Here is a 26,925-nt window from a genome sequence, read left to right on the forward strand (position 1 = left end):
GCTCACTCTGTTTGTCTACTATAACTGACTGAGTAGCAATTTGTCTCTCTTCTGTCCAGTTTCCGCGGAAAGCCATTCACGCATGCCATATGCACCGCCCTGTCCATTTTTCGATTTTCCCGCGCACACAATGCATGCGTCTACGGATCTTTTTATTCCACGGATCGCTGGCACGATAGGCTGAATAATAAAAAAAAAGACACTCCTCCCAGGCTGATTGTCCTCCCTATAGTCCTGTCCAGAACACTCAAAATAGAACTACCTGTCATCTATGTAAGCCTACGCCCTTGCAGCTTTGCAGGTCCAGATCAGATGCATACACATGGCATAATCCCCGGGCTTTCTTGTACCACCTTGCACCTTGCTTCCCCCTCCCCCCCAAAAAAAAAAATAAAAAATAAACGCCAGACTACGTAAGATTGCTCACCAGTTTGACGTCCTCTGGCTTGGGCTTCCCTTCCGCACCTTCCGCATCCGCCTATGCGAATGCATATGCCTGTGCACGTTCCCTTGACTTGAACATCCTATCAAAATCAAACGTGTCTATGCTTGCCTTACAGCGATAAAAATAGCCCATGCTGTATGCCCATTGCTACAACTTCTGATCCTGGTACAATCTTGTCTTACCCTCTTCCAGTCCGGACCAGAGTGCCCCCTAGAAGATTTGCCCATCTCGCCATGTACTTGCTATACTGCCAGCAGCAACGATCTTTTGCTGGGACTCGTCGAGTATCGTCACACACGCGCATCACGTAGATACCAGGGTTCTGTCAAGGGCTCATCCTTACCAAGTACGTAGACTATCGTAACGTATCGCTCTTCTCCATCAGGGGCAACAGCAACGGAAGAAATCCTTCATCTTTGACGTAACAAAAAGACCCACAATAGTATCGATGACTGACTAGTGCAACATCAGGGCTCCTAGACAGTTAGCGACGTGGCATAGGGGTAAGACAACCTAATTTTTAAGAGTCAACATTCTCTTTTTTTGCAAAATCGTTTATCCTACTACAGTTTACTGTGCAATCATCGTAGGATGAAATACGTGTCCATTGGAGGGAGAGGCTTTCTTTAGTACATTCCTGCCCTATGTCGCGTAATTTCTTATGCTTAGATGGCACGGATGCGCATGTCCTCGATCTTCTTCTGGATTTCCGCCGGCGTCCTATCCAGCTCTTCGGCAATCATCCTCTTCTTATCGCCCGACAGCAAGTTATATTGCTCGCAGACATCTCCATCCACCGTTCCCTATGTTACAAATTATTTCAGAAGAACAAAGAAAAAAAAGAAAAAAAAAAGAGCACGTTAGACGATATCACCAATCAATCAGTACACGCACATTTTTGCGCGGAAAAGAGGGCAGTCCGTGATTCGCACCTTGACAGGAACGTGGTAGCCGCGGTAAGAGAGGTGGTCGCGCCCTGCTAGTGGTGGCATCTCATTGCGCATATGCATCTCGAGCGTCTGGAAAAAGTCAATGTCCTCCTTTGTCTGAAACGGGATAAAAATTCCAATGCCTCCCAGGAACGACGTATACAAAACCATCTCGCGTCCTCCCGCCACAAAGCTCGTCTTCGCTAACGATGTCAAGATATCTCCCACATGGTAATGGGCCACCAAATCAACCTTATGCGCCGCTCCATGAAGGTAGCCCTTTCCGACTGACTTGCTTCCTGCCTCATCCTCATCAATCTCCTGGCTCAGCTTCAGAGGTAGTCGGTTCACGAAAAAGTTTCCGAACTTGTCTCCTGCCGCGACTGTATTGTAATCAATCATCGTCGAGCACGAGATCCACTTTGGCGATTTGTCATCCGCAAAGATCACAATCTTGTTGTCTGCTGCAATATACGACGCATAATGTACTGATTCCTGCACATCCCCAATGATGATTCGTCCTCCTTGGTTATGCAGCGTCACAATGCTGTTCGGCATGTTGCGGTTCTCGCATTTCCGGAGCAGCTTCCGCTTGCCAAGGTCGTAGATCCGAAGCGTCTTGCCGATTCCTGCCAATAGTCGTCCCTGGAAGTGAAGAAGTGCGTGCGGGACCTCATCCACAGGCGTCTTGTGCACTAATTCCAAAGCCGCACCATCATCCACAAACTTGTAAATGTGAATAAATCCTGACGACAGAGACCTGGGTGACAAAGTCAAATCTGCTGCAGTACCGACGGCCAAAAACAGCTGGCTTGCATCCGCAGCAAAGTTCAACACCGCCAAACTGAACGCTGCCTCGTTCTGCTCAAATTCCAGCTTGAATGTCGTCTCGCCTGTGCTGGGATTGAGGATCCTGACAAGCGACGCCCACTTTCCAGGTTGGGCCCTGGAATGTCCAAACACAGAGGGATCCAACTCATCGTCCTCTTGTTCAAATCCAAGTTCTGCCAGCCTCTTCTTCTTTTCCAGTGTAGAATACGTCTGGTGATCCGTTTCGATAATGGCGATCGATTTGTGAACAGGGTTGACAACAAACCGGCGGGGGGTGTATGTCAACGGCACAGCGGTTTCGTTAAACACCTGACCAAACTTTTCAATCGTAAAGATCTTGAGCTCGTTTCCTGCAATGGCGACAACTCCCTCCAGACACTGCTCCGATGTGAAGCTGGATGCAAACTCAAGTGCCTCATATGAGAGAGGGTTCAGGTGAATGCGCGACTGCATCTGATAGCTGAGCCAGGGTCTGCTAGAAAGCGCCAAGACTGCCGGGTTTCCTGCCATGTTCAGTTCGAATAGTCTGACTGCACGGGCGCCCAGGAAGCGAGTACGGGTGTCGGAGAGCTGTCCAGTGGTCTGGTCCAAGACAGTGCGCAATAAAACTCCGTTTTGAAGACCAATGTTCAAGTACAGTGTTGTCAACGATCCCTCTGTGATTTGATCCGGCATGTCGATCATCACCAACGATTCAGGCACAGCTGACAGGGCCTGCATACTGAGGGGTTCCAAACATGATGATGTGTCCAAACTGAGAATACGGACAGTGTTATCGTCGCATCCAACCGCCAAGAAGCGAACGCGCTTTCTCCCTTTGGGCAAGGGCTGAATGCTAAGGCAGGTGACGTTACCAGGCATTTCCCTCCGCACATGCGATTCGCTCAAGTTGCCGCTGTCGTCGACCTCGAAATACACGAGCTCTCCTCCTGTCAATGCGATCACAACCTGCTGCCTGTTGGTGGCAGCACGAACAATCTGCCTGCCTCCAGGTGCCCTCCATTCTGTGACCTGCTTGTTGGCGCGGATATGTCGAATGCCCTGAGGGTAGATTTGGAGCAGAGCATCCTGACCGAGCTGCTGCACTGCAATTGTGGGTGTTGTTGCCAGGAATCCAGTGTCGATGACCTCCTCGACTGTTTCACCAATAGACAGAACCAATGTTGCGTTTGAGAAGGAGACAATGATATACTGGTCGTAGGGGTCATCAGCTGTCAAGCGAGTGGTCCAGACTGCTGTTGGATTGGCTGGCAAGGGTGAGACGGCCATCTCCGTGACCTCCAGTCCATGTCGCAATATCCTCATTGTTGATCTCGGCCCACGTCCGCACATAGCATAAATTTGAGGCGTGTCCTCATCCGTAAGATTAAGAACCTGTAAGGGTCAATAGGATAAAGTCGATTGTCAGCAAAAGTATAGTTCAAGGCTGTGGATATCGTAGAGGACAATAACTCCGCATACCTTGGCGTCAGTCAAGGGTGCCATGCTAGTGAGCTCATCGACCAGAAGTAAGTTCTCCAGTGGTCTTGGCTTGAAGTACACTCGGGTGTTCAAATGTTCTCCATCGGTTTCCATAAAATCCTTGCTCGAGTATTCGGGGGTGTCATCGTCATCGCCCAGCTTCTCGAATTGGTAGAAATTACTAGTTAAAGCAAGCCAAAAAAAAAAAAAAAGAGAACTTGTCAGCATAGTGCAATGCCGATCGCTGATATCCAAGTAGCGCGAGTCTTGAATTCATTAACCACTTACTGGTTCCCGAACTCGCTGGCAACAAATAAAAATCCACTCTTGAGAATACAAAGTCCTGACGCCACCGAAACGGTATCAAAGTATTTGATCTTGATCTCGTTTACGACGTCCCCGGTATAGTCAACCGTGACCTTGTACAAATCACCTTCCTCACTTTGCAACAACAAAAAGAATGAGTTCTATTTTGATGACAGAGTCCTTTAGCGTTAGTATTTACATGAAGATGATAAAGGCTACGCAATCTCCACCAGTAGCAGAAAGGGTGATGGTGCTTCTGTACCCTCATTTTGTGCACTACTCCTGACACGATCAACAATCCGCGCTCCTTATTCTCCAATGGGTTCTCTCGTCTTGGTATAGGGACTGTGAGAGTAGCGGAGCCGATGTGTTTATATGTAATGTAGTCTTCTGCGCAAACCAATACTCCTGAAGGTCCATCAGTGCCGCCGGGAACTACAATGATACAGGGTGAAGGATTAGTTGAACGGTCCATGATATCGAATGCGTTAAACAATCCAAGTTCCTGCTTTATATTACCTGCAACCAGCATGTTTGATTTACGGTCGACAGCCTCGCTCCATTTCCTGACAACATGGTTCAGCCCAAGATCCAGTTCATAGTATGTCAGCATCTAAAAATGAGCAACAAAACATGCGGCGTTAGCAAGTAAGTTTCATCCTCATTGGGCGCATTGGTTCATTCACTGTGATATGATTCATGGTGCACCTTTTCTGTCTCTTTGAGGGCTTCTCCAGTAGGGTCCCTGTCGGCTTCTGAGTAGTCTACTTCCAAGCAGGCAAAGATCGGATTCTCAAATCCAACGTCGACGCCTGTGCAGTAGTGAACGATGGTGTGGGATTTGTGTGCCTCCAATGGTGATCCGATCGTTAGTCTGGCAGCGATATCTCTGTTCAAAATGTACACCAGCTTTTGCTTCTCCATCGATCCTACACAAAAAGAACGTGAAAAAAACGCGTAAGTATTGTTGCTTCCGCATCGACAGTGTACACGAAAACCACAGGCTATGCATGCTTACCGATCATGACAGCGCGACCCTTGGGATCAATGGCAAGGTACTGTCCAGGGACGATCCTGCGACATCCTGACCTGCCAAACGTCTCCTGGTGGACCTTTTCGAACACATTTTTGGTGGGGTTGTACTCCAAGATGACTATCCTTCCTGAGTCTGATCCGATCACAATGTAATCTATGTTCAATTTCATCGTTCAAAAAAAAACTGTCAAATCGTTGACAATGAGCAGATGCTGGGTGTCATTCCTCGTGCGTCCTGTTGTTACCTTTGGATGCCCCTGTCAGACGGAAAGAGGCCAGAGAGCGGATAACACCAAAGACATCGTGCGAGAGGACAGAGTGGACTTTGCCGGTCGTGGTATCGGGTCTAAGCAGCTCGATCCTGGAAACATGAGAGACGATCAGCTCTTGCTGCCTGGTTCCTGAAAAGTTTCCGAGGATCGCCTGGTTGATGGCATTAGGCGCCTGTAAGGTCAGGTTGTACAGAAACATGGGTCAGGGTTGTTCGTGTCTCTGCTGGCTGCCTCTCTCGTGCAATGCTTTGTTGAAAGTGGAGTTGAAATGGGAGGTTGATCTCTATATCTCTATATTAACAAAAAAAAAGGTGACGTCAGCGTGTTCGCTCGCGAAGGCAAAAGATATGCCATGCCTTGGTAATAGATAGTCGCGGGTGGAATTCGAACGACAGCTGACCTGAGGCATGGGCTTTATAAGCTGATCTTGGAAGTTCTATTGACGACAGAAGAGCTGTAGGTTTAATCAGCCCATGCCGCTTCGAGACTCCGTGTAAATTTTCATTGCATTTTTTTTTTTTTTCGCACCGCTCCACCCAAGGGTGGAACCCAGTCCCTGAACCTCGTCTGGTTGTTGAGTCCGTCGTAGACGGAGACGCACTAGACCTCAGCAGCAAAAGACGGCTGTTTGAAATTTATCTTTGTTATGCTTGACACTTGTTTAATCCCAAGTATTACGTCATAGCTAAGCCCCTGGAGCTGCCCTGGGGCCTCTTTCGGCATCCAGCGCTCTCGACTGGTAAACGCTGATTTCCCTAGCCTAGAGTCCCTCACTAATAAATCCCACATATCCTCGTGGGTTCTAGTTATCAAAAAAAAAAAAAAAAAAAAGACTGGTAAACGCTGATGTAGCAGGCGGCACAGGTATTCGCAGGGTTGCCTCTGGATGGTCTCAACTGCAGGAGTTAGCATTGAACACGCAACAGCTACCAAGGAGGGCGGACAAACGATTGCTGAGTCGGTATCAGGGTCGTTTGAGGTTGGACGGGCGCAACAGGTCGCGTAGCGAGATATAAACAAGAAAGTGGCTTCAAGGCCTTTGCGGACCATGCGTCGCGTGCTCATGGGGATTTATGTTAATAAAAAAAAAAAAAAAAAAAAAAAAACAGGTCGCGTAGCGAGCAAGGCTTTGCGGACCATGCGTCTCGTGCTCATGGGGATTTATGTTATTAAAAAAAAAAAAAAAAAAAAAACGCGTAGCGAGCAAGGCACGTGCGGTACTTGCCCATGCGGTCAGCGATTATGAAGCGAGGATATCTGTGTCGGTGTAGGCCGGGATGGGTGTAGCTATGCTGTTTGTAGGAGACGTTATGAGGCACAGCCTCTATGGACCACAAACGCCATATCGTTGAGGATCCTTGTTAATAAATAAAAAAAATCGACTGGAAATTCGTAGGACAGTCGCTGTCAGCTGGAAGCTGCCGCGATACCTGAATCCCATGTCTTTGAGAGTTTTTATTGTTGAAAAAAAAAGCTGCTGCGATATACGAAAGCCTTTGGCTACCGAGGGATCAAATAAAGCCATTTTATTGGGCATATTGCTGTGAGGTATCACGCGGGTCTCTCTCTCCAAAAAAAAAAAAAAAAAAAAGATGAACTTGTCGCGCGGTAACCATGGAATGGTTCTCCAAATGTATAGAGAATGAGGATATCGTCATATTATTCTGAAAAAAAGAGACGTGCCAATTTCTGGTACAAAAGCGCACGAAGCATGAGCCAACCTTCCTTCGATTCTCTTTCCCCTTTTCCTCATTATGACAGATCAAAGTTTTGACTCAAACATCCGCCGCTCAAAAACATGCCCTGCAGAACTCATACACATGCCCTCCACCGCCTTGGCACCGGTGCAACAGCAGGCCCCACCGCTCCCGTCCCCACATAACCCCACCCTTGCCATCCCCATGGGCAACGCCGACATCCCTGACGAACCAACCTCGCAGCTTCCAAGTGGCCCTATCCTTCAGAAATCTCGCCTCCAAAGAATACGACGCCGGATCGGTATAACAATAGAGGCCAAAGCTGCACACATCATCATCCTTATCCTCACCCTTGCCGATATCGCACTCATCATACTCCAGATTGGGGCCAGCCTATTGCACTTGGATGAAACCGAAGAGGAGACCTGGTTCATCGCCCTATTCGGCCATCTGTCCCTGGCGATCGTGTCTATGTTCATGCTCGAGATCCTGCTCAAACTGTTTGCATTTGGTCCACGATACTTTTGGCGAGGAACACGACACGGTGTCCTACATCTCATCGATGCCATGATCATTATCACCTCATTCATGCTGGAGATCTTTTTGCATGGTGCTGCAGAGGAGCTTACCGCTCTTCTGATTCTCTTCCGTCTCTGGCGCGTGGTGAAGCTGACAGGCACAGTTGCACTGGAGGTATCAGAGCATGACGAGGCGCGTGCCGCGGCCCTGGAGGCCAAGATTCAACATCTGGAACGGGAACTGGAGGAGTATCGACTAAAAGTGAGCCGGCTGGAAAGGTTCAATGATCTCCAAGGGCAATAAAAGACTATGCTTGTCAGACCCATACGCTGCTTCCTGATGTTACAATGAATGCTTTATTACTTGCCAGACAAGAACTGCAGGATTCATAGGCTAAACAAAACTCATCTGCTCAATACAAGTTCGAGCTCATGTACAGTTATTCCAGAGTAAGTGCGTCCAGAAAGAACGAACAAGTGTGATTAAACCATCCTGAATAATGAGGGCGACCGACTGTCCCTATGTCCCTGCGTAGTCCTGTGTCCTTGCTGATCATTCCTTGGGCTTCATAAACGTCCTTTGTTGTTGACCATTGGGTGTCCCTGGCTGACTGGATTTCTTTGGTGGTGGTGCCCTCCTGTTTGTCTTATGCTCCTTTGGTGCGCTGATCCTATTACCTGATGGCATTGGGGAAGACGATGAAGACTTTGCCTTCTTCGGTTTTTGACCGCGGCCCAGTTCCTCTGCCATCTCATCGTCGCCAATCTCGGCCTGACGTTCTCTCTTCAATTCGCGTTCCAATTGCTGCTCTCCTGTTGCTTTCTGTGCGGTTTTCTATTATTCAAAAATAGAAAAAAGATATAAAAAAAAATGGTGTTAGTCATAACTGACATCAGATCTGCCGTCTCGTCGCCCCATGAAATCAAGGAGTTTGCACCAACCTCGACATTCTGGTTGAACTTTTGAAATGAAACCCTTCCGACGCTTGACCGCTCCGCTGCATCCATTTGCAAGAAGCTAGGTTCATACTCGACTTGGAATTTACTAAGATCCCACATGCGATAGATAGTTTAGTTCCCTCAAAATGAACACATGTCGCTGCTCGTCCCGTAACAAACGTAGGGCTCCCTTACGGCTTGGGCAGATCAAAGGCCTTTTGGTCAATAACCCAGTGTGCCTCTGAAATCACCCGCACTTGCTCCTGCTCTAGTTTCTCCCTGGTCTCTCTCTCCTGTTGTCTCTGCATGAACTATAGGAGAGAAAGAGAACAAAGAACAAGTTGACGCGAGATTTAGTATCCATGTCCTTATTCGGGCTGCCAATACCGGAGTGCCGCACAGCCACCTCTATCTTTGGTGTGAAGTATGCAACTAACCTTCATGGTCATCAATTTGCCCGAGAGGGCTTTCTTGTGGGGTATTTCGGCCATGGCGAGGGATGTGTTGTTGTGCGCCGGGCTGCGAGGGTGAGGAAGAATGAGAGAAAGAGATGCTACTTGGAGTCCCTTTTGCTTCCACCAAGAATCATGGACACGGTCACAAAAGAACCAAAATGACAACAAAGAAAAAAGAAAAAAAAGGTGCCGCGAGACGCTTCGCCGAACCTGTTGAGCACCGCACACACCCCTTCAACAATACAAGCAATACATATACGCCATGGAAGAGAATCGAGGCCACAAGGTACACAAACAAGATATGTCCTAGCACCAGAGCGATGAAGCTGTGCCAGCACATCCTTTCGTCCTCGGACTCAAACTGATATGTTCTGTATTTATCCTTAGCGTAAAAAAACCTACGACAACAAAGAAAGATCAGGACCGGACTACGAGGTCAGCAACAACAAGAGGACGGATAGGGACAACGACAAAGGCGAACAGAAACCAAAACCCCCATCACTACAACAACTCCAGCACGCAGCCCAACTTGCATACCAGTTCCCCGTCCCAGAGAAAGGTCGCAAGTGGACTGTCTCGATCGCCTTGCCTGGAAGCATCCTCGATGGATCTCTCACTGTGGAGTTGAAGACATATCTTGTTGGACAGGTGAGTTTGCATTTGCCTTGCTGGATCTTCGTTGCCTTATCGACACATCATACGTACTCTGTCATCTCAACTAACAATTGCTCCGATGACACCCCTAGATTGCAAGGGCGTGCGTGATGTTCAACGTGGATGAAATTGTGATTTACAACGAATCTGCCAAAGGACTATCAAAGGAGAACCTCGGAAAGGACGATTATCTACCCAAATCTGACCCCAATCTCTTCATGGGTCGTGTACTTCAATACCTTGAGACACCTCTCTACCTCCGGAAACTTCTTTTCCCAATGCATCGTGATCTCAAATTCGCAGGACTTCTTAACCCGTTGGACCCCCCACACCATGTCCACCTCGACGAACGGTCGCTTTACCGTGAGGGCGTTGTTGTACGGGCACGCGACCAAAACTACTCGATCGTCAATTGTGGGATGCGCAAGGAGGTCTTGATCGATCGACTCGTCCCAACAGGATCTAGAGTCACCGTCAAGATCCATGGTGCGGAAAAGGATAAGAAGAAGATGGATAAGAACGCAAAGACTCAGGCAGCAATCACTGCCATGGAGGCCAGTCTATCGGACGATAAGAGTGCTCTTCAAAAGTACTTCATGGGCACAGTTGTCTCACCAAAGATACCGAGAGAGGAGACGGGCTACTACTGGGGCTACCAGGTCAGATTGGCGGACGCAATCTCCAAAGTTTTCACCGAATCACCATTCCCTGTAAGTTGGGACCCCCCCCCCCCCTCCCCTTTCTCCCTTATCTCACTACGCATTGCTTTCGCTTTATCGCCTCAAACCAACTAACCCGCCCTTTCTTTATTTATGACAGAACGGGTACGATTTAACGATCGGGACAGCAGATAAAGGAACACCTATTTCACCAACTGTTATGTCCTCAGTTCCACATTTTTCACACGCCCTTATCGTCTTTGGAGGTTCCTCCGGCATCGAGACCGCTGTCGAGGCGGACGAGGATTTGAAGTGCGACGCAGACGAAACCAAGGATATGTTTGATTTCTGGCTTAACACCTGCCCAGCCCAAGGAAGTCGTGTTATCAGGACAGAGGAGGCCCTTTTAATCACCATGGCCGCGTTACAGGGCACGCTGGCATCCCAGGGCATCTGAGCGTGCCTCAGCACCATTATAGCGTTAATAAAATGACATTTCTCATTTGGCATCACAATCGAATCCATTTATTGAGGTTGCAAAGGAAATGCATTTTTATACCCTCTTGGGATCTATAACGTCTCCGTTACGCTAGAAAGACATTCTTTTCTTTGTTCCGCTGATGCCCTGCTTTGTCCTCTAGCCTCAACGAGTCATCTTCGCCCTCAAGGATAGCCACGATCATCTCCAGCCAGCGCTCCTCTCTGTCAGTCGTGCCCTTTTCTGGCTCATCAATGCGCTTTTGCAGGACCTTATCCTAGAAAATCGAATACGTAAAGTGATTTCAGGCGCTGGAGTGAGAGAAATGACTTCGAAAATTTAACCTGGGGTTCAGAGAGAGGAATAGTTTAGTGCACATACCAGTTCTTCGCGCATCATCTTGAACACAGCCGCAGTCTTGGCATGACACTTGAACTGAATCCACTTATCAACTGTTGCCAGCTTGGCATGATGCTATTGAAGTGGACATACAAAATAAAAAAGAGTCGTAAATCACTGGAAATCGTTTGCAGTGTATCTCATTCAACGAGAAAGAATCAACGTGAGCGGTTTCGCACCTTGACAGAGAACTCGCCTCCAAAAAGCACCAGCGGAAACTGTCCCACGCGACAGCTCTCCCAAACATACATCCTCGTTGACTTGACCAAGCTGTTGAAGACGAACCACGGACTCTTATCCGGACCAGTCGCAGCAGCCGCGGCTCCTCCCTTGGCAAAGTTGACGGACGAAGGGTGGATCCAGACGGTTTCCTGCTTCGGTCCTGTCACATAAGCCTTGAGTGTGTCGTCCCGCATCATCACTTTCGGATACATGCCTGCTGTTATAGCCGCATTTAGAACCGGGATCGAACGTTGGTAAACGTTGTACTCTGTGATGATAGGGCAGAATGATATTCGATGACCAAATCGCTCCCTGCTTAGATGTCTCTTCGTCTCAGCATCGACCCGCACAAACCCTGTACTGACTAGGAAGCCCAAGAACTGTTTCTTCATGTCCTCCATCATGCTCAGGTTCTGGTGGCTCAAAAAGTTTTTTCGGCAGTAATCGTAGATCCCGTTCGGCTTTGTCTGATATGCCTGTCGCCATCCCAGATAAGCGTTGTACCAGGTCAACATGTCCGAGTCCGCTAGCTTGAATCTCGCCTTTGCAGCATCCGCCTCGTCCTCCGCCCCAAATGGCGTCACGAATGGGGACTTGAAACTGAGCATGGCGGCGATAGTAAGAATAGGGTCTAGGCACTTGAAGATCGATCCAAATAGAATCATCTTTCCGATATGCACATCCACGGGAAGGTTACACAGATGAATTCCCAACGGCGTCAACTCCTCCGTCTTGGTCAGGGCACGGACATCCTGCAGGGCTTGGATCGCGTTCTCGATAGCTTTGAGTGGTGGTGCGTCCAGAGCACTTTCCAGTACTTCTGCAATATCCCCCAGCTCACACATCTTGATCATCAGACACAGCTCTTCCAACGGCATACGCATGATCTCTGGCATCTGGTATTCGGGCATATACTCCTCGAAGGTCGTCTTGGAGAAGAGATGGAAACATACTCCCTCCTGAACTCTTCCGGCACGTCCTCGCCTCTGCCGTGCATTCGCCTTGGCGATGAACCGCTCCTGTAGAGTCGTCACCCGCTTCTTCTCGTCAAACTTGATCTGCTTGGACTTGCCCGTGTCTATCACAATGGTTACGTCCGGAATGGTGATACCGGTTTCGGCGATGTTGGTCGCCAGCACAATCTTCCTGACTCCTGGGGGTGGGATATCAAAGACCTGGCTCTGCCCTTCGGAGGAAACAGAGCTATGGAGTGGCCAGAGCGAGAATCGAGATTCGTCCGCAAATCTACGGTTGGCTTTAAGACCATCAAACACTTTGCGGATCTCGGGCATTCCTGGCAGGAATATCAAGATAGCACCTTCCTCAGGGATATGCAAGGGAACTTCCGACTCGTTGTTCTGTGAGACGCGTCGGCTCTCGGGGAAGCAGATGTATTCGAGAAGGATTTGAATAAGGTCAAAGTTGATCTTGTTTTCATCGATTCTCCTCAGCATCTGATTGGTCCGGTTCAGCATGGTTGCGCCTTGCAAGGAGTCGTCTGTAAGGATAATCCTGGCATCGGCTTCCTGAGGAACATAGCCGTCCATGTCGTTTTCCCACTGCAAGTGAACTGTTTGTCGACTGGCGCCCTTGCCAGCAATATCAACCGATCCTTTGCCTAGGTAACGAAAAATATATTCAAAATAACGATTAGTTCAATGAAAACGGTAACATCCAAGGAAAGATGTTCCCAGGTAGTGCTCCGACTATCCAAAAAATGCTTACTCTGAAAATCCTTGCGATAACGAATGGCATATTCGGAATCTTCCTCCAAAGTGTATCCTGTCGCATCGACCACGTCTTCCAAAAATTGACTATACACCGGGAATGTCCTTCCAGGGACTTCGAGCACAGGGCATCCGCTAAAGTATTCTGAGAAGCGTGCAGAGTCGACGGTAGCGCTCATAAGAATGATTCTAAGGGTAGTGAGGTCGTCGGTCCAATGTCAATGTCGAGTGCCAATCATTACAAGGACATCAAGTTCAGGTTCATGAAACATACTTCAAGTCAGGGCGCTTTGGCAGCAATTTCTTGAGGATAATTAACAAGAAGTCCGACTCCAGCGTTCTCTCGTGCACTTCGTCAATGACCAGGTGGGTGACGCCTTTGAGGGCCTTGTCGCTCTCTAGGCGTCTTAACAGAATACCAGTCGTACAAAACTTCAGAAGATTGGTGGGGGCAACCCGCGACTCTAGTCGGATCTGGTATCCGACCAGCGTATTGGGTTTGCCTGCTGAATTCCTAGGATCGCCCAATTCCTCCGAGACACGATTGGCGATCGTGATGGCTGAGATTCGACGAGGCTGCGTACAAACAATATCGCATCGATCTCCAAGTCCCGATTCGAGCATGAACTCCACCAGATACTGTGGTACCTGCGTGCTCTTTCCGCATCCAGTCTCTCCAGATACAATCAGGACCTGGTTGCTGGAAATGAGGGTCTGCACCTGGTCCCTGAACTGGTAGATGGGCAGATCCTTGCGCTTCTCAAATAGCTTGATGTGGTTGGGCATTTTAAGTCGCTGTTGCCAGTTTTTTTGTAAAGCCTTTCCTGCAGGTGTAACCACAATCTCCTTGTCCTTCTGCTCGTCTGCCTCTGGTCCTTGATCCATAGCCTGTCCGGACTCGTCTTGAGTATCAGTAGTGCCCCGATTTGGTAGCTTGGCGGTCAGAGCCTTGATAAACGCCAGACGATCTCCGTCAACCGCCCTCTTGGCCGCTCTCCCAGCGCTTTCCTTTTCGTCGAGCAACTCGAGCCAAAGATCGCGATATGTCGGGGGCAAAGACCGATATAGCGGCAGCGGTGTGAGCTCGTACAGCATTTTGGTGGCGACATAGTTCTCCGCCTCGACCATGTTCTCGCACCCCTCTTCACTCATCTCAGCAGAAGACACGTTACCATTGCCCCAAGTAATCGTGACAATAGCCATAGAAACCGTGGGGGTCGACAGTGGCGCCTTCTTGTAGGTGATTTTTGCATGGCGATCTTTCTTGCGACAAAACTCTGCTAGGACGACCTTGGGTGATCCGCCACTCCACGAAGGGTTTGCCATCTGTCGCCGCTTCACGGTCTGTTGCTGCTGCTGCTGCGTAGAATTCGGCACTGCATCCGAGCCTTCCATATCCCACATAGATCCAAGCATCCCCCCATCATCATTCTCCTCCATCACCTCCGGAGTTTCCTTTTTGAGCACCTCCTTTTCCTTTTTGCGCTTCGACTTCTTCGCTTTCTTCTTTTCGTCGGTCACCCTCTGCCTCCACATCGACTCCGCCAGTTTCTTGTTGAATGTAAAGTCGAGGTCGAGGTCATTCACTTTGGAGTTCAAGGTATCGATTTTCTGAGAGATCGCCTTACGATCCGCCGGTGCCTCTGCCTCCACAAGGGTTTGGGTCAGTTCTGTCAGCGCCATTTTGTAATTGACATAGCGTTCGTTTGGATCCTCCGCCTCCTCTTCTGAATCCTCCTATTTAAGAGTGAGAACAGGGCCATGAGCTCAAGGTAGTTGAATGCGGACAAAACTGCAGAATGATCCACCAAAATATACAAAACATATGCATGTGTCACGCGTCGCTTACAGCAAGGGCAGCTTGAAGAATCCACTCTTTCTCCTTTGATCCGGTCGTTGCTATTGGTACAGAATCTTTAACTGAGGCTGGATCTGGCTCTGTTTGAGAGACGATATCCTTTTGTGGGTGTCCTGTGGACGGTAATGACATCGTGGCGGACTCTGGTAATGAGGGCTTATGATCTGCCGCGAATGGTTGGGACGCGTGGATTGAAATCTTCATCTCTATTACCATGGCAGGCAGTTATCAGTACATACTATATCGGCGCAATCCTCAATGCTGCAACCCGATACGATCATACCTTCTTCATGGTAGGCCTTATCAACAAATCCTCGAGGAAGCTTTTCCGAATCCAGATGCATACAAAGCTATAGGCCAAGCAAAACGGATATGAATCACCGTGTATTTCATTTTGAAATCTCATATGACAGACGAACATCTTGCGCAATCCCTTACCCAGTCTAATGCGTCTTCAGATTCTCCAGTGTAGGTATGTCTAAGTGCTTCTTCAACGTCGTCCTTCTCAAACCCAAGCCGTAGCAATGCGAGGTACGTGACATTAAGTTTGGCAATCATCTGTTCCTTGCTCAGATACACCTTTGGTTGAAAATCGGCTAAAGTAGAAGTACAGAGGGCGCTGAAAACGTGGTCAGTTGCCAGTTATACCAAAGTCCACGATATAGTTCCTCATTGTTACTGATCACTGTGCTTGCCTGCATCCTTTGCCTCAACCTCCTTCAACAGCGCAATGACATTATTCTCCAGATTGGACTCCATCTTGAGAACTGGGAGAGTATCAACGTTGATCTTTTGCGTCTGTCCAAGGAAGGCATCAACCTTGCGGAGCGAAAGGCCTTCCAGCCTCTCAGCCAAAGACACGAACTCATCCTCAGGCTCCTCCTCCTCTGCAGGAGGCGCTGTAGTAATTTGATCTGCTGGCTCTTGATCTGGTGCTGGCGTCTCGACGGCGGGCTGAGGCTCAGGTTCCGGCTCAACCACGGCCGGCTTGGCCTTAGGGATCGATGTCGTGGCAAACCCTCTAGCGTTCGCGTTCGCGTATTTGTTTTTCTTCTTGGGCGCCATGGTGCAGATCTGTTGGAATGGCAAGGAAGTGTGAATGGAAGAGTGATCTTTGCATTGCTCCCGCAGTCGAAGTCGTGATAAGGTTCACGTTCCAGCAATAGTACAAATTCCCTCCTTAGGGCGAGGTTGGTCACTCTTTCCTCTTGCTCCCTTTTTTTTTTTTCCAAAATGGGCCAGACCAACTCGACACTCGCTCACTCTCCACCGCCTCCACCTCCACCTCCACCTCCTCCATCTTCTTCTTCTTCTTCTTCTCCCAAGATGCCCTCGCTCGAGGACCTGCGCGATATCCCACAAAGGATCCTTGCGACCACCAACAAAGCTCTTGGAGACATTGGAGGCACCCTCGTCTCTATCGCCAAGCCTGTTGTGTCTTCACTTCCAGGACGCAAAGGATCTTCTCCCCCGGCACCACTGCTCCCACCGCCACCACCACCTTCATTTTCATCGCAGGCCTTACTGTGGACTCGGAGAAATGCTGGCAGGATTGCTCTGGGGACTGTGCTCCTTGGCGTGGCAGTCGTTGTGGGATCTATGGCCAACAAGGCAAGAAGGAACTATCGTCGGCAGAAGAGCAAGTTGCGCGTGGTTCGCGCTGCAGATGGATCGAGGAGGGAAATCATTGGTAACCGTTCTTATCGGCAGCGTTGTTGATTGTGCAAAGGGAAAGCACGCCATATCAGACCGGTAACATACTGACCATGTTTGGTCTCTCACGATTAGTGGTGACGAACGTGGCGACAATCGAAGGAGAAGCATTGGCACTGAGTCTGGAAGAACGTGGCTTCATCGTCTTTGTGGGCGTACCAAACGAGTCGGCAGCAGAGGAGACCCATGGCTGGGGACGACCTGATATCCATCCGGTTATTGTCACTGACTACTCTGATGTAAGTGGCGTGGAGCACAACATGACCTTGGACTTGCTCGATAAAGTTATACTCCTTCCTAATTATTATGCAGTTTGAAGCCTTGGCGGATGCTGTGTCTGGGTTTTTGGAGAAGCAGAACTATGCTCTACAAGAAGCATCGCTTTCCGAAGCGGAAGCAGCTTCAGAGTCCTCCTCGTCTTCATTCATGCTTGTTGGGAACGAACACCTGCCACCACCCTTAGTGAATGACACGAAGATAGAGCGAGCCGATGGTCAAGACACGATGAATGTATCCAACCTTAGCATCAGCCCTCTGTTCCGTCTATCGGCCGTCGTTATCAATCCACAAGAAGCTGTTGTAGGGTCCATCGATACCGTGAGTGTATTGGCCTGGCGCCGTTGTCTGGACATCAATGTCACAGGCACCATCCTTACTACACAGCTATTCCTGTCTTTGGTAAGCAACGCCCAAGATAAGCCGATATGTTGATCATCCTGCCCTTCTACTCTTCACGTAATTTCAGCTAATGCAAACCGGTATATTACCCCCCGATGCCATAGTTCAAAAGCAATCCGACCCTGCCTGCACCAAGACGCTCCCCTCGTTTAATTTTCATCACATCTGTGATTACTGGCACTATCGGTTTGCCACGCCAGTCCGCGCTCTGTGCTAGCCATCATGCGATTACTTCAATTGCTGATTCTTTGAGACGAGAAGTTCAACACAAGGGCATCGATGTTGTTTGTTTGAGAGCAGGCATCATGGAGTCCTCGCGGCAGCTAAAGCCCAAGGTAAAAGAGAAGGACGAACAAAATAAGGGCAATGAGCGGAAATTACAGAATCTAACAGGCATATACTCAGCCCGTCGCTGCGAATGTAGGAGCGTTAGAAGTTTGGTCCTGGTCTGCCAACCCTGTCGAGCTACTCAAGTCTACATTCCGACAGCCCTCAACTTCTCAGGCGCTGTGTGACGCAACGTTCGACGCTTTGATGGCGCCTAAACCTGCACTCTCCCAGTTGATCGGGCATGCCAGTTATGTGTACTCATTTGTAGGATGGGCTGTGCCCAACAGAGTCATAGACAAGTCCATCCAGCACGTCTCTTCTACCAAAGCAATCTAAATCTCCACTGTATCTCCTAGCTTTCTAGTGCTCGCTTCAGCGCTGTTATTAGAAAATTCATTGTGTCCATTAACCATTATATTTTATTTGGCGGAATGCATTACAAAAGTGTGTGCGCAAGTGTGTATGCTTGTACGTGTGTGTAGTGAATGCGGTATATGCGTCTACTGCTTGCGACCATTGCCACGACCACCAAAGTCCAGCTCTGAGGGCTCAGCGCCATAGTTGTCGACCGCATAATCTCCGGCTGCGGCTGCTGGCGCAGCGCCGCCAAAGCGTTGACGCGATCCGGATCGGACAACAGCCTCTGCCGGCACTACAGGAGCAGCGCTCGTCGCCACAGGATAACCCTCTTCCTTTGTATAACCTTCGTAACCGCCAGCCTGATTGGCGTCGTAATAGCCATTACCCACATAGTTGCCATGTTGGTCGTATCCGTTGTAATACTGCTGGTCATACGCGTGCTGGTCATAACCCTGCTGAGCGTAAGCCTGTTGGTCGTAGCCCTGTTGATTGTACCCCTGCTGGTCATAGCCCTGCTGTGCATAGCCCGAGTTGTATGCCTGCTGATTGTAGTTGTCGTACGAGCCGTCATAGTACGCCTGGCCTTGCTTGACGGCGCCACCTGCCATGCCCGCCGCTGGATGCGCGTTCTGTGCATATCCGTCGGCATAATACTGCTCATCATAGTAATCATCCTGAGCGGCAGCTACAGTTTGGTTCTTGGCGTGGGGTCTGCTCGAGAACGGGTACGATTGCTCTCCTGCGCCAGCGGCCGCGGCCGCAGCACCCACGCTAGATCTAGGTTCCGAGCGTCTGTTGGTCATACCATAGTCAATCTCTGCAAAGTCCGGCATCTTGGACCGGCTCTTGTTCCTGCGCCATCTCACCAGGGCAAAAATGATAGCCAGGAATGCGATGGAGCCCACAGCAATGCCCGCATATTTGAGAGTCGTAGTCACACTGCTGCTGCCGGTTCCAGACGAGCCGTTGTTGTTGTTGGGGTTGTTGGGATCGCATTGTGAGGCTGTGCCAGGGCGGCCTAGGCCAGAACAGATCTTGTTGCCGTTGGTATCGACGGCACAGTAGGAGAATCCGGGGTCGGTGCAGTCCTTGCTGCTGACGCAATTGATCACAGGGCTGGAAGGGCACAGCTTTTGGAACTGTTCCATGACCTGACAGACGCCTGTCACTGCAGAGGTGGACTGAAGAGCGCAGAGTTGGTTCGCAGGGCAGAGCTCACTGCTCATACATGGGATGGTGGTATTCGCAGGTGGGGCGGGCGCGGTCGTGGTAGTCGTGGGTTGGGCCGTCGTGGGAGGCGCCGCGGTCGTAGGCGGAAGCGTGAGGGTGGGTGCCAGCGTTGTAGTGATTATTGTCGTAGTTATGGGGGCAATAGTCGTGATGGGAGGGACAGTCGCCGTAGTTTGCACTGGAGTTGTCGTCGTCGTCGTATGGGTGATAGCGACAGTCGTGGTCGTAAGCGTTTTTGGAGGCTCAATCCCCTGAGCGGCTGCGGAGGGGAGACCGGCGAGGAGGGCAATCGTGCATATGGCGAGCAAGGAGGAGGCTCGTGTAGGGAAAAGTCGCATGGTGGTTATCGTAAGACGCGGTGGTAGTAAATGGTTCGCGTGTTCTTTCTGAAGTTTGTTTGTTTGTATCGAATGGTTTATCGATGGAAGGATATATTGAACAAAATTATTGTCGGACAGAGAGCGTGGGGAGTGATTACTATTGGATGGCACCGAAACAAATAGAGTGTAGCTGACAAAAAACAACTGTAAAGCCTTGGTTAAAAAGAGAAAAAGAATCTGTTCCTGAGACACTGCGGAGAATGTAATCACTTCAGGAACAGGGACGGTGTGAAAAAAAGCTACTGCCGCTGTGGGGAAGATGTGCTCTAAAAGGCGGAGGTCGCTCAAATTCAATTCTTGAGAATCAGTGCTGTGGCTGGACGTGATAATCCGATGAGGGCAAAAAGGGGAGGAGAGCGATTATGAAAATAAAGGGTGTGAGTGGATAAGGAAAAAGAAAAAAAACGGAGCTCGGGGGAATGAATGACTATCAGCGCAGGTAAGAAATAGAAGTGCGCAGACTGCCTGGTCTCTGCCTTGGCAAGAGTGGAGTTTGGAGATGGAGGAAGGGTATATACGAAGTGGACGAGGAGCGAGGGGCGCAAACTGAAGTCGGGAAAAGAGGGAAAAGAGGAAAAGAGGGAAAAGAGGGAAAGAGGGAGAGAGGGAAAGGAAGAGGGAAAGGAAGAGGGAGGAGAGAAAAGAAAATTACTGTTGCTGATTATCTACCGCTTACCCAGTTGCCCAGTTGCCGAGTGGGAAAACGCCAAAGCGAACGAACGGTTTGTTGTCTACCTGCAGGAGGGTGATTTAGAGTGTATGAAGCAGAAACGATGTGCACAAACCAAACCCGGCTCAGACGGCCAATCACTCTGAAAGGAAGAAGAGGCGAAAGAGAAGAAGATAAATAGAGTCGGGTCCGGTCCCACCTCAGGCAACACACAGCACCCTCAAACGAAACAGGCTGTAGCACATTCCCAGGGGCGTAACATGTAACAAGGAGGTGAAAGAATGTGTCTGAACTCACCCATGCGGACAAGCCAATCTCCTGTATCCATCATATCTGCCATTCACGGTTCTCTCTACAGGAGAACGATGGCGAAAATGCATGGTTCAAAACGAAATGACTCAGGTTTGCTGCGTGGCGCTACCACACAGCTCATGTCATGGTGAACTATAGCTCGGTTTAATCAGTGGCCCTGGCCAAGATATTCACCGTTTGTCGGTGCTCTTTTTTTTTTTTTCTTCAGTTCTTTTCCCTTGAGATGTCTACTCATATGCTTCTTCGCTTCGTCTCCATTCTCCGACTACTGCTCTCTCTCCAGCATTTAAATTTTTACTTTATGACCTCTTCTCATTTTACGCTGAGCACCAGAACTTACGAGAGGTTACCTTTGTCCAAGGCAACCTCAAAGTTTAAAAAAAACAAAAAAAAGCACCATATCCTTGAGAAAAGGATTTGTGGAAGAGTACATCGGCCATAAGGATGCGGGCAAAAAAAGAAAAAAGGCCAGCATCATCGCTCGGTCTAGTGTGTCTAGCGCCTAGCAGGAAAATGATAAATCGTACATTTGCAGACAACATGAAGATGCTCTCATAGTCTAGTCCGCAACAGCAAGAACAACAACACATGCAATAGAGCGATTGGGTAACCTTCTCCAGCATCCAAATTTGTGATTGCCACACATCAACGCCCTGTTGCATAACCTTGGGAGCAGAAACGTGACAGAGCCGATTTCTGGAGATCGAGTGGCTCCAGAAAGCGAAGAAGCGTCCCTGGATTCCATCGAACCTTACTAGATTGGAAAGCGCACGCGATATTCTTAAAAGCTTATCGTCTACAAAGATACCCTATTCTTCTCCTGGACCCCCAGACGTACGAGTATGCCGTACGTGTACGTAGTCGCATGGGTATATATACTCCACTGTCTGCGGCGCGTCTCCTAAGTACATATACCTAGTCACCAACTATCTCATTTCTCAAAAGAGACGCTTAGACTGCTGAACCAGCGGTAACGTTAGTAGCCGATAGGCCAATATGAACTGTCTGTTTCCCTCTCCGTAGTATCTAACTCAAATGGGCCGCATCATCACATCCCCAATGCTTCACTAGGTCAATCATCCAAGAGAAAAGATATGAGTGAGTACAGTCTGGCGGCAATTGACGTCGTAGTTGCACAGCACTGCAGAACCTGGCCTTAGAGTACAGAGTAAGTCTGTAAGCAGAAAGTTATTAAGGTCTGCATCGCTAGCGTGAAGTATCCTTATACTCCACACTTCCTAATGGTCTAGAGTCTAGACAGGCAATATCCCAGCACTCTACTTCCACCTCAACTCTCTACCCCCTACTACGGCTCGCATTGCCTTTATTGAGCAATATACAATTATAGACAGCAGAGTGAATTGGATTCAGGGGCCACTAACGCTTTCTAATGGGACTGGATGGTGTTGTACAAAGGACTGGCAGGATAGACACCATCTTCGGAATGAAAGATCGAGCGTTTGCACCATCAACTTGCAAGAGATCGAGAGGAGCCAGCCATGTAGCTAGTCTCGATCTCCCTAGCCGCCTATTTCCTGGCTGATATGATCATGGTGTACTTTCTCATTATATACTGGTTGCACGTACTCCCCTGGAGCGTTTGACCTTTTCGCTTTTTTTTTGGGCGCTCTTTCCCCCCCCCCCTGATTTTTTTCTTCTAATCTAGTCCGTTGAAGAGCGTGCCGTTATTACTTAATGTAAACAGCAACGAATAGTCTGCACCATAAGGGTTGGCTGTCCCCTTTTTTTTTTTTTTGAGCGCTTGGATCCAAACAACAATTACGCATGAATGGCTTTCGCAAGGGAGAGGGAGAGGAAGGGTCTCTCTCCATAATACCACATCTGTTACACTACATGGCGCACCCCTCGACTCCTCCTCCTCCTTCTATGATCTCTAGTCAGACTGATGGAAAGCGAATAAATGAGATGATCGTAATAACGCGTCCATCCTAGCGGATAAATAGAAGGAACCGGAGTGGGGCCAGGTTCATATATAAAGGGCGGGATCTCTGCCTCGAGTCCTCTTCCCGCTTTTGTTTCCATCGCTGCCTCGTCTCATCTCTGAATACCCTGTTCGCTCACTTTTTTCACCTGGCTCAATCGTCTAGGCCCTCAGACTCTTGAACTCCCTGCAGAGCCACAACGGCGCTCAGCCTGCATTCATTAATAGCAACCACCAGCGTACGAAGCTCCACATTCTTGTTCTCTTTTGCTTCATCTTTCCTTTCTTGTATCTTAATCTCCTGCACTTTCAACAACCTTCGTAGATCAGACCTTTTTTATTTTGTCTTTCGCACAACTGTTCCTTTCTCTATCCACGGCATTAAGTACTTTATTAACTGTGTTTTACGCTTCGTCGGCTACTCAACCCTACACATTCGAGCCCACCAGTAAAAGCACACTCGCACATCATTCGCCATGCCACAGCGACCAGACCCAGCCAGTAAGTCTCCCCTCGCACTAGACCACACACACTCCTTCCCTCACCATGTCCTACCCTGCCTATCTCTCGAACCCAGTCTCTAATCCAGCCCGTATCCCACCTCCATAACCCTAGCTGTCATTTCCTTGATGGTCTCTCTACTCTCGATCTCACTCATGTCCGTCCTCTTTGGTCGTAAGACCTCGGGCACAAGCTTGGCAAATATCAACTACGCCCGCGGTCTCGTCATCTCCCTCTACATCGTCTCCTGGGGGTTCACGACCATAGCCGCGATCCTGACCTCGACCAACGTAGGCAACATCACCTCCTGCACCATCTCCATCTTTGTCTGTCTCTCCCTCTACGCCATGTCCAAAATCATCATCTACCTCTTCCTCATCGAGAAAGTTCACGTCGTCAGCTCCGTTGCTACCCTGCGTAAAGACACCTTGGTAAGACGCTCAAAAAAAAAAAAAAGTTAGGGGCTACATTACTTTGTGTTCCTGAATTGAACCGTGCACAGAAATCTAATGCTTTGCCTTGCATCCCTCCCTCTCCTTGGCATTAATGCAAATGCAGCTCTATCGCACCAACATCCTACTCCTGACTCCTTATTCCGTAATCCTCATCCTCATGATCCTGAATCGCGTCGCGGTCATCAACGAGGAAGAGTACTGCTACATCGGCCTCAAACCCACAGCTTCCATCACCTTAATCCTCTATGATATCTTCATCTCCTCCTGGCTGACCATCCTCTTCATCCGCCCCCTGATGAGCTCCAACTCCACCCTGCAGGGCCCCAGCAAGGGCAAACTGCGCCAGGTTGCCCGTCGAACCCTGATCGGCTCCATCGTCGCCTTGATCCTCAGTTCCGCAAATGTCTTTACGCTAGTCTATTATCAGGGCTATGAGGACTCGGTCCTGTGTCTATTGTCCTGTACAATGGATGTGACACTCAACGCCTGCGCCATCCATTGGGTCACCTCGCGCGCCCGGCCCCGCCAGCAGCTCGACAGGGGGTCGCGTGCTGGCCATGCTTCGAATCAAAATAACCATCCTAATCACTTACTGAGCAATCATGCGGGTATCTCCAGCACGGAAAAGCGTGTCACGCCCCTGTCGACGGACTCCCACATCACTGTCATGGTTGAGTCCTACAGCGAGCATCATTAGTTACGACCAGAATTCATTCTATACAAATAATATACATCTTGAGTAACACGTCCGCTTTTTCCAAAGTCGTCTACCAAACGATCGTGCCATTTATTTTGACTGGATGCACAACAAGGCGTCAGGTTTCTATCCCTGTACTCTATTGTGAAAAAGCCCAATGCATTTGATGATCATTCCCGACCATGTGCTCCTCTTTAGTATGCTGAGGAGTTAATATCGAGACGAATCGCATTTACGAGTTGTACTAATCACAGACAAAGAAAGGCATAGCAGAAATGGTTAGCTGTTAAGAACAACCTAGTTCTCCTCATGTCCACAAAGCGACATTCAATGCGACATTCAATGCGACAACTCTACCTTTTTGGCGATCATGCCCTCGGGAGGACGGGTCTCGACGGGTCCCTTGCCGACTTCGTCCCAGTTGGTCGACAGGCAAGTACCGTTGCTCTCCGTAAAACTCTTCATCATCGCACGTTTTGTGTTGTCGTCAGCGTCCTTGTAGATTTGAGCAAATAGCTGATTCAAGGCTTTGTCGCCATCCGCCTTTTCCTCCTCTTGAGCCGCCTCTTTCTCAAGCGCGTCCCAGTTCTTGGTCTTCTTGGACGAGGATGGGTAGGCAATGGCAGCGGCAGCTACTTGGACCGTGTAATGAATAAGACAGGACGATTAGCGTTTGCTCAAAAAAAAAAAGGTCAATTAAACAAGGGAAATATCCCATGCGCGTAGCGAAACGCCAAAAAAAAGGTTTGGTTCATACCTGCAGTGGTGGCCATAGATCCAGCGTTGGCATCGTCGCCCTCGAGCGCGCCCCACTTGACACCGAAGCGCTCCTTCTTGAGCTGGATCTCGATCTTGGTCGACAAAACCTCAAATTTGCTTTCCGCAGGCACGACAACATGGCTCAAGGGGTCTAGCTCCAGAGAGTAGTCGGACCCAGTGGGCATCTTGATCGAGACTGATAACTATAGTCCAGCATTGGGCAAACCGTTGACGATGACATTAGTATATTATTTCCTATAAACGCCATTCATGATCCTTCGAGCCCATCCATGAATGCTTCACTTACGGCCTTGTCCGTGATGTTGATGTCGACTGACTCCTTCTTGACGTTCTTGATAAAGACGCTAATGGTCACGAAGCCGTCGTTCTGGTACCATTCGTGTCTACAGAGGGTTCATGTCCAGATATTAGAATCTCAAGGTCATCAACGATCTGCCCTGGCTCCCAAGATGTTGTATCCCGACTCGATCATTACCTGACACGGTGGGTAACTGGGGTCGCCGCTGGGGCAGGGGTGGAAGCAGAGGCGTCAGCGGCGGCGGCGGCGGCGGCTGGAGCAACAGCGGGGGCAGGTGTCGCTGTAGGAGCAGGCTTGGGCTGCTTGGCGAGTTCCTGCTCGACTTTGCGCATCCAGCTCGCCAACGTTCTCTGCTCGGGACTGAGAGCATGGCACGCATCCAAGGCTGATTTGGCTGTCTGATAGTCCTGAAGGTGGTACGCGGCGACACTAAAGCATAAAGAGGTGTATAGATGAGTCACGATTGCGAAAGTACCACAGTTGCCCGATGATCTTCACAGCGGTGGTACTCTCATTTACCCCTTGCGCAGCTGTGCCTTTGCCTCGACAGAAACATCGATCGAAGGCTTCTCCTTGATCAGTTCCAACGCCTTGAGCGCATCCTGGTAAGCTTCCTTGTCCCTGTTCAGTTTCTGATAGGTAGCCGAGCTATAGTTCGAAAACGACGGCGAATGTAAAAAAAAAAAGAAAAAAAAGAAAAAAAAAGGAAAGGAGCAGCAAAGGTCAGCATCACGGTTACGGAAGCCACACAGTGACCAGCTTAAAGAGGAATGCTTGGGAAGCAAGGGTTGGTGCCAAGTTTTTCGCTTTCCAGGACGCCTTGTACCTATTCCCGAACGCGCCCTCAATCTCAACTTCGATCCATCAACCGTTCCCTACCGTTTCAAAAAGATCTCGACGTGAGTTGCGTTGACATCGATGGCCTTCGTGTAGAGATTAAGGGCCTCCTCGTAGTCCTCATCCGCGAAGGCGTGGCTGCCCTGAGCAAACAGGTCCTGAACTGTGGTCATGGTGGGGTATTGTGGGAGGTGCAAAGATTGGAGTTGAAGGTCAAAGGTTAAAGGTCGATCGTCCCGCCGCTTTTCTTGGACCACATGCCCCCCCCCCTCGTGACGTCACTGACGCGTGAAACGCGGTGTTCAGGCATATGGAATTAATCGACGAGGACGGCAGAAAAGCCAGCAAAGCGCGCACAAGAATGGATATAAATAAGCAGACTTCCCTCTTCAAAAGTCGCACCCATCCCCGCCGCCAACTCTTTCTTCCAAAAAAAAAAAACTGCAGCACTTGCCACAAAAGCCCTAGTGTAACAGCGTCTAGTGTCCTGACCAGCAAGTACACACGTCTGGAAACATCGTCGCTTTGCTGCAAATATGCGCTCGAAGCCATGAACACACCTCTAAGCAAGACGTAGATCGCCGTGCGAATGAGATCCTCCGGGCACCCTCCAACACAATAAAGGGCCATCATCCTCATCCTCTTCGTTAATGGACGTCCTGTACCTACTCGTGGTCGTGGAGGGCAGAGGCACCAGTCAGCCAGGGCATCAACCAAAACTGAATCCTTGCTTTGGCACACATTACGCCACGGAGCTATCTACAATCACAACCTGGTCTAGCTCATACTCACGATGTGGTGTTCCATTATGGAAAGACAGAACTTGCGACCTTTCGAGAACTTGGCAGGCCTATCTC

General features: G+C 49.4%; 9 protein-coding genes across 9 annotated transcripts; 4 read left to right on the top strand and 5 right to left on the bottom strand.

The window, feature by feature from the left end:
* Positions 1-1,110: 1,110 nt before the first annotated feature.
* BC939DRAFT_395100 (CPSF A subunit region-domain-containing protein) lies at positions 1,111-5,478 on the bottom strand (the record flags this gene model as incomplete). The annotated part of the gene is made up of 9 exons (XM_051552202.1): positions 1,111-1,248; positions 1,378-3,579; positions 3,667-3,847; positions 3,955-4,133; positions 4,235-4,407; positions 4,492-4,585; positions 4,681-4,901; positions 4,991-5,161; positions 5,253-5,478. The coding sequence occupies 9 exons, from the start codon at positions 5,476-5,478 to the stop codon at positions 1,111-1,113; spliced, it is 3,585 nt and encodes a 1,194-aa protein (XP_051414147.1).
* A 1,621-nt stretch (positions 5,479-7,099) lies between these two features.
* On the top strand, positions 7,100-7,798 carry BC939DRAFT_501436 (uncharacterized protein; the record flags this gene model as incomplete). Its single annotated transcript, XM_051560166.1, has 1 exon — positions 7,100-7,798. One exon carries the CDS (start codon positions 7,100-7,102, stop codon positions 7,796-7,798), a length of 699 nt encoding a protein of 232 aa, XP_051414148.1.
* Positions 7,799-8,047: 249 nt separating this feature from the next.
* Positions 8,048-8,924, bottom strand: BC939DRAFT_501437 (uncharacterized protein; the record flags this gene model as incomplete). Its single annotated transcript, XM_051560167.1, has 4 exons — positions 8,048-8,329; positions 8,437-8,539; positions 8,629-8,744; positions 8,871-8,924. The coding sequence occupies 4 exons, from the start codon at positions 8,922-8,924 to the stop codon at positions 8,048-8,050; spliced, it is 555 nt and encodes a 184-aa protein (XP_051414149.1).
* A 162-nt stretch (positions 8,925-9,086) lies between these two features.
* Positions 9,087-10,695, top strand: BC939DRAFT_409132 (putative RNA methyltransferase). Its single transcript, XM_051552900.1, has 4 exons — positions 9,087-9,174; positions 9,276-9,536; positions 9,635-10,252; positions 10,362-10,695. The coding sequence occupies exons 1-4, from the start codon at positions 9,151-9,153 to the stop codon at positions 10,656-10,658; spliced, it is 1,200 nt and encodes a 399-aa protein (XP_051414150.1). The 5' UTR covers positions 9,087-9,150; the 3' UTR covers positions 10,659-10,695.
* An 11-nt stretch (positions 10,696-10,706) lies between these two features.
* On the bottom strand, positions 10,707-15,712 carry BC939DRAFT_95117 (P-loop containing nucleoside triphosphate hydrolase protein). The gene is made up of 9 exons (XM_051562013.1): positions 15,581-15,712; positions 15,324-15,504; positions 15,169-15,235; positions 14,877-15,091; positions 13,302-14,764; positions 13,026-13,216; positions 11,258-12,918; positions 11,061-11,153; positions 10,707-10,956 (listed from the first exon to the last, which is right to left on the bottom strand). Exons 2-9 carry the CDS (start codon positions 15,441-15,443, stop codon positions 10,786-10,788), a joined length of 3,981 nt encoding a protein of 1,326 aa, XP_051414151.1. The 5' UTR covers positions 15,444-15,504; positions 15,581-15,712; the 3' UTR covers positions 10,707-10,785.
* A 392-nt stretch (positions 15,713-16,104) lies between these two features.
* BC939DRAFT_445787 (uncharacterized protein) lies at positions 16,105-18,012 on the top strand. The gene is made up of 5 exons (XM_051554847.1): positions 16,105-16,575; positions 16,674-16,837; positions 16,911-17,276; positions 17,381-17,611; positions 17,682-18,012. The coding sequence occupies exons 1-5, from the start codon at positions 16,119-16,121 to the stop codon at positions 17,940-17,942; spliced, it is 1,479 nt and encodes a 492-aa protein (XP_051414152.1). The 5' UTR covers positions 16,105-16,118; the 3' UTR covers positions 17,943-18,012.
* On the bottom strand, positions 18,013-19,451 carry BC939DRAFT_445788 (uncharacterized protein). The gene has a single exon (XM_051554848.1). The coding sequence runs from the start codon at positions 19,190-19,192 to the stop codon at positions 18,107-18,109; it is 1,086 nt and encodes a 361-aa protein (XP_051414153.1). The 5' UTR covers positions 19,193-19,451; the 3' UTR covers positions 18,013-18,106.
* A 3,338-nt stretch (positions 19,452-22,789) lies between these two features.
* Positions 22,790-24,397, top strand: BC939DRAFT_95203 (uncharacterized protein). The gene is made up of 3 exons (XM_051562015.1): positions 22,790-23,001; positions 23,116-23,432; positions 23,560-24,397. The coding sequence occupies exons 1-3, from the start codon at positions 22,977-22,979 to the stop codon at positions 24,151-24,153; spliced, it is 936 nt and encodes a 311-aa protein (XP_051414154.1). The 5' UTR covers positions 22,790-22,976; the 3' UTR covers positions 24,154-24,397.
* On the bottom strand, positions 24,203-26,336 carry BC939DRAFT_445795 (SGS domain-containing protein). The gene is made up of 7 exons (XM_051554849.1): positions 26,111-26,336; positions 25,751-25,879; positions 25,409-25,660; positions 25,220-25,316; positions 24,911-25,115; positions 24,511-24,785; positions 24,203-24,397 (listed from the first exon to the last, which is right to left on the bottom strand). Exons 1-7 carry the CDS (start codon positions 26,239-26,241, stop codon positions 24,386-24,388), a joined length of 1,101 nt encoding a protein of 366 aa, XP_051414155.1. The 5' UTR covers positions 26,242-26,336; the 3' UTR covers positions 24,203-24,385.
* Positions 26,337-26,925: the final 589 nt, after the last annotated feature.

Source organism: Gamsiella multidivaricata (genome assembly GCF_025024155.1).
Source record: "Gamsiella multidivaricata strain RSA 2152 chromosome Unknown BC939scaffold_19, whole genome shotgun sequence".
NCBI lineage: Eukaryota > Fungi > Mortierellomycota > Mortierellomycetes > Mortierellales > Mortierellaceae > Gamsiella > Gamsiella multidivaricata.